Below are 3705 nucleotides of genomic sequence, written 5' to 3'. Positions count from 1 at the left end.
TAAATTGTATATGTTACATATTAAAATTATAAAATAAAGATAATTTTAAAAGAATTCTTTCACTTGATTTGAAGAAAATCAAAATAGCCTGATAGTTGTGTTGATCATCTTTGTAGCCAGACAATCGATATAATTATGTCTCCATATCTGTCACATGAGCTAGTATAAATGCCCACCTCAGAGGGTTGTTGGGAAGATTGATTAAATAACTTTTCACTTTCTAATAAATTATGAAGGAAAGACTAACCTTTATTTTATGACAAGCTTGCAGAGACCACCATAAAATTAATTCTAAAACTTACTATAATCTTAGAATCAAAATTGATTTTTTCTTTTTTTTGTTTTTGGCTATTATTGTGATTTATTAAAACAACCAGCATGAAGCTGTTTCATAATGGGACAGGGAGAGGGAGCATGGGAGGAATCCGAGAACTCTAGATAGGGCAGAGGGGTGGGAGGGGCAGGGAGGGAGCAGGGGGCTATAAATGATGGTGGAATGAGATGGACATCATTATCCAAAGTACATGTATGAAGACACGAATGATGTGAATAGACTTTGTATACAACCAGAGAAATGAAAAACTGTGCTCTATATGTGTAATATGAATTGTAATGCGTTGCATTGTCATATATAACAAATCAGAATTTAAAAAAGAACATATTCATTTACAAAAGCAGCACAGCTTCTCACTTTGACTTGTTTCTTCTTTCCTGTTTTCTGGCCCAAGACTCCTATTTAGAGAACTCAGCCACATTTCTGCCCTTCTGCCAAACCTCTCCAGTTTTAACTTTAACAGTCTTTCTTCCTCTCCTGGTGTCTCAGCAACTTTTCTGTTTGTAGATCCTTTGCCTTCCCATTCCCTCCCTCTTAGCGGGGGATTCCAGGTCGCCTTGTCATATTCAGATGATGGTAGTCACCTTCCAGCAGGGTCTGGGCACCACTTAAAGCACTTCCCATACCATACTACGGGGAAACCAGGTCTTCCTTTGGTAGGATCCAGACCCGTGTCCCTTATCTTCCTGTGCCTTCAGAGGAGTTAGAGTTGCTGCTCTTCTGCTCTAGAGACAAGGCCTGATCCGCATGTAAGGCTGTGCCGGCTGGAGGGTCAGAGCAGAGGCCACATCAGAGTCAGAGAGAACCCAGAGATGCTGAGAAGACAAATCTTTATTTTTTCACAGGGTCAGGTGTAGGGAGTGAAAACTGATCAGGCCGATGTGGCCAGCCCTGGAAGATACCAGGTGGGCAACCTGTCAGGAACTGGAGAAGAGACCCGAGAGTCACTAGGGAAGGCCCAGAGCTCAAGGCTAGAGGAGATTGGAGTATCGCAGCACAGCAGGTGGGGACAGTCCTTGAACACTGTTTTTCTTAAATTTTCTTTTCTCAACTGCAACTGCCCAGGTCAGCAACAGCCCCCAGAGCTGTGGCCACAGCCAGGGCCCCCAGATTGCTGACCGCTGCCACCATCACAGGAGTCGGAGCTCTGGCGACGGCATCGGTGGGACCTGTGGTGCCTGTGGTGGCTCAGGAAGCAGCCGCCCTCAGAGCTGGGGCCAGCGCAGCCCCCGGACCTCAAAGCACAGCCAGAGGCCGCAGGCGGACCCTGTGCTGGGCTCTTGGGGGGGCACTTGGGTGAGGGGCACTTGGGTGAGGGGCACTTGGGAGGGGGCTGGCACTGCTGCTGGTTCTGCTGGAAGGACATCTCCACGGGAGTCAGCGAGCCTGCATGGACCAAAGACAAGGTCAGTGTAAAGCTCTGGGCCACTCCTCCCCTGGGACCGGCTGTGTAAGGCCCTGGCTCTTCAGGCCCTCTGCCTCCTGGGCTGTGGCTTCAGGAAGGAAAATGGAGAGCCATCTCCATCCTCTGACCTGGAGGACCTCCCGTCCTTCCCCTTGCCCTGCTTCCAGAGGAGAATGCTGGGACGCCCCGAGTCCCACCCCCTCTGTCCTCACAGAAACGCCAGCACATGCATTCATTGGCTGGTGACTCCAGAGTCCCTGTGGGCACACGTGGTCTCTCAAGAAGGACCAGAGCGGGGAGGACCTGAGAGCCAGGGCTCTAACTTCCCTCAGAGGTTCTGTGCTCTCTGACCCCTGACCTGTCCCCAGAGGCCCTCCAAGGCCCGCCCTGTTCCTCCACCTCTGCTTCCCTCCTCTGCACTGGAGACTGTGCTTGTCCCCCCACCCCCTCTCCTGGATGAGGGTGGCCTCCTGCTGGACACTCACCAGATGCAGCAGAGGCAGGAGCAGGAGGAGGCTGAGCCTGGAGCAGCTGTGGATGGGGAGCCCAGGGCAGCAGCCCTTTTATCCAGTGCAGGGTGGTGATGCACAGCCTGAGCACGCCGCTGCTTTCACAACCCGGGGACCAACCACTCCCATCCAGGTCCACCATCTTCCTTCCTTCCTTCCTTCCTTCCTTCCTAATCTGGGTGAGCGCTTTGCATGCGTGTTGAGGCCCCGCCTTTACTCCTTCTTTCATGCATTCAGCTCATATTCTTTAGCTTGGCTTCTGTGCCTTGTATTTTTTTGCTGGACAGTGAGAATGGAGATGTATATGACACATTTCCTGACCAAGAGCATTTCAAGTTTAACTGGACTGACAGAGATTACACCTATTTGTCTGATATCATGTGATTCTTCCTGCAATACAAATGTCCCTGTTGCTCTGTGTATTCCCAAGAGAGAACAATTGTTCACATGCAATTGGCGTCTGATTCTTGGGGAATTTGGGTGATTTGAGACCATTAGCCCCTGGGAATGAGATGTATTAGGTAATGGATAGGGAATGGAATCTCAGCCCCTGAGACAAGTGGGGCTCCTAAGAGAACTAAGGGTAGTATTATATGGGTGATGGGAAAAACTGTGGAAGGGCCTACCGGCACTAAGATCATGAGACTCATAATGAAGGTGAAAAAAGTCAGTTTGCCCATATTTAACTTTCTGAGAGTTGAATGATATTGAGTATAAGAAAATAAAACAAGTATTGTGGATATAGCTCAGTGGTAGTTTGCTCTCCTAGTACGTGCAAGGCCCTGGGTTTGATCCTCAGTAACTCCCCCCCCCAACCACACACACAAAAGAAGAAGAGAAAATGATCCATGAGCATAGAATATTGAAGATAACCGATTGGAGTCTTAAAGATGTTTTTTTCAATATGCTGCTAATGATGAAATTGATGATGGTAGTGATTGATATCTTGTGAGTCACAATTAGGATAATTTTTTTTTAAAAAAATCTGGATCCTATTTTCCTTATTTTAGCATTAGAGATAAATTTCTCATTGACCTTGTTTACTATCATAATAACTGTATTTTGCTATTTGTTTTCAGAAAATTACCGTCAGAATTATAATGAAACTCTATTTACAATTAAATTAAATGATGATTTTTAAGAAAAAATTTTTTTGATAAATGTATGGTAAATGTGATTGTTATCTGTGCTTTATAGTTCATGGTTTTCAACACAACATTCCTTATAAGGTTTAAACTTTCCAATATACCCACTTTAAAGCATGAATGTTCAATAATTTATTTTGAGAGGTCCAAGGAGAATGAATGGCACTTGGTCTTCAGGAATGTGGCTGGGGATGGAGGAAGGGGAAAGGTTAGAGCTGATATTTTTCTGGCTCCAGGAATCCTGTGACTCGAGGAATCTCTTGCTCAGGGAATGTTTTTAAAGCTTAAATCCACAACTATGCTGAAGCATCC

General features: G+C 46.2%; 1 protein-coding gene across 1 annotated transcript; it reads right to left on the bottom strand.

Annotated features, from left to right (window-relative positions):
* Positions 1 to 581: 581 nt before the first annotated feature.
* On the bottom strand, positions 582 to 1715 carry LOC107156655 (late cornified envelope protein 3D-like). Its single transcript, XM_048814954.1, has one exon. The coding sequence runs from the start codon at positions 1698 to 1700 to the stop codon at positions 1401 to 1403; it is 300 nt and encodes a 99-aa protein (XP_048670911.1). The 5' UTR covers positions 1701 to 1715; the 3' UTR covers positions 582 to 1400.
* Between the last annotated feature and the right edge of the window lie 1990 nt (positions 1716 to 3705).

This window comes from Marmota marmota, unplaced genomic scaffold (assembly GCF_001458135.2).
Source record: "Marmota marmota marmota unplaced genomic scaffold, marMar, whole genome shotgun sequence".
Taxonomy (NCBI): domain Eukaryota; kingdom Metazoa; phylum Chordata; class Mammalia; order Rodentia; family Sciuridae; genus Marmota; species Marmota marmota.
The sequence above is the reverse complement of the archived record's forward strand: the minus strand, read 5'-3'. Positions and strand labels throughout refer to the sequence as shown.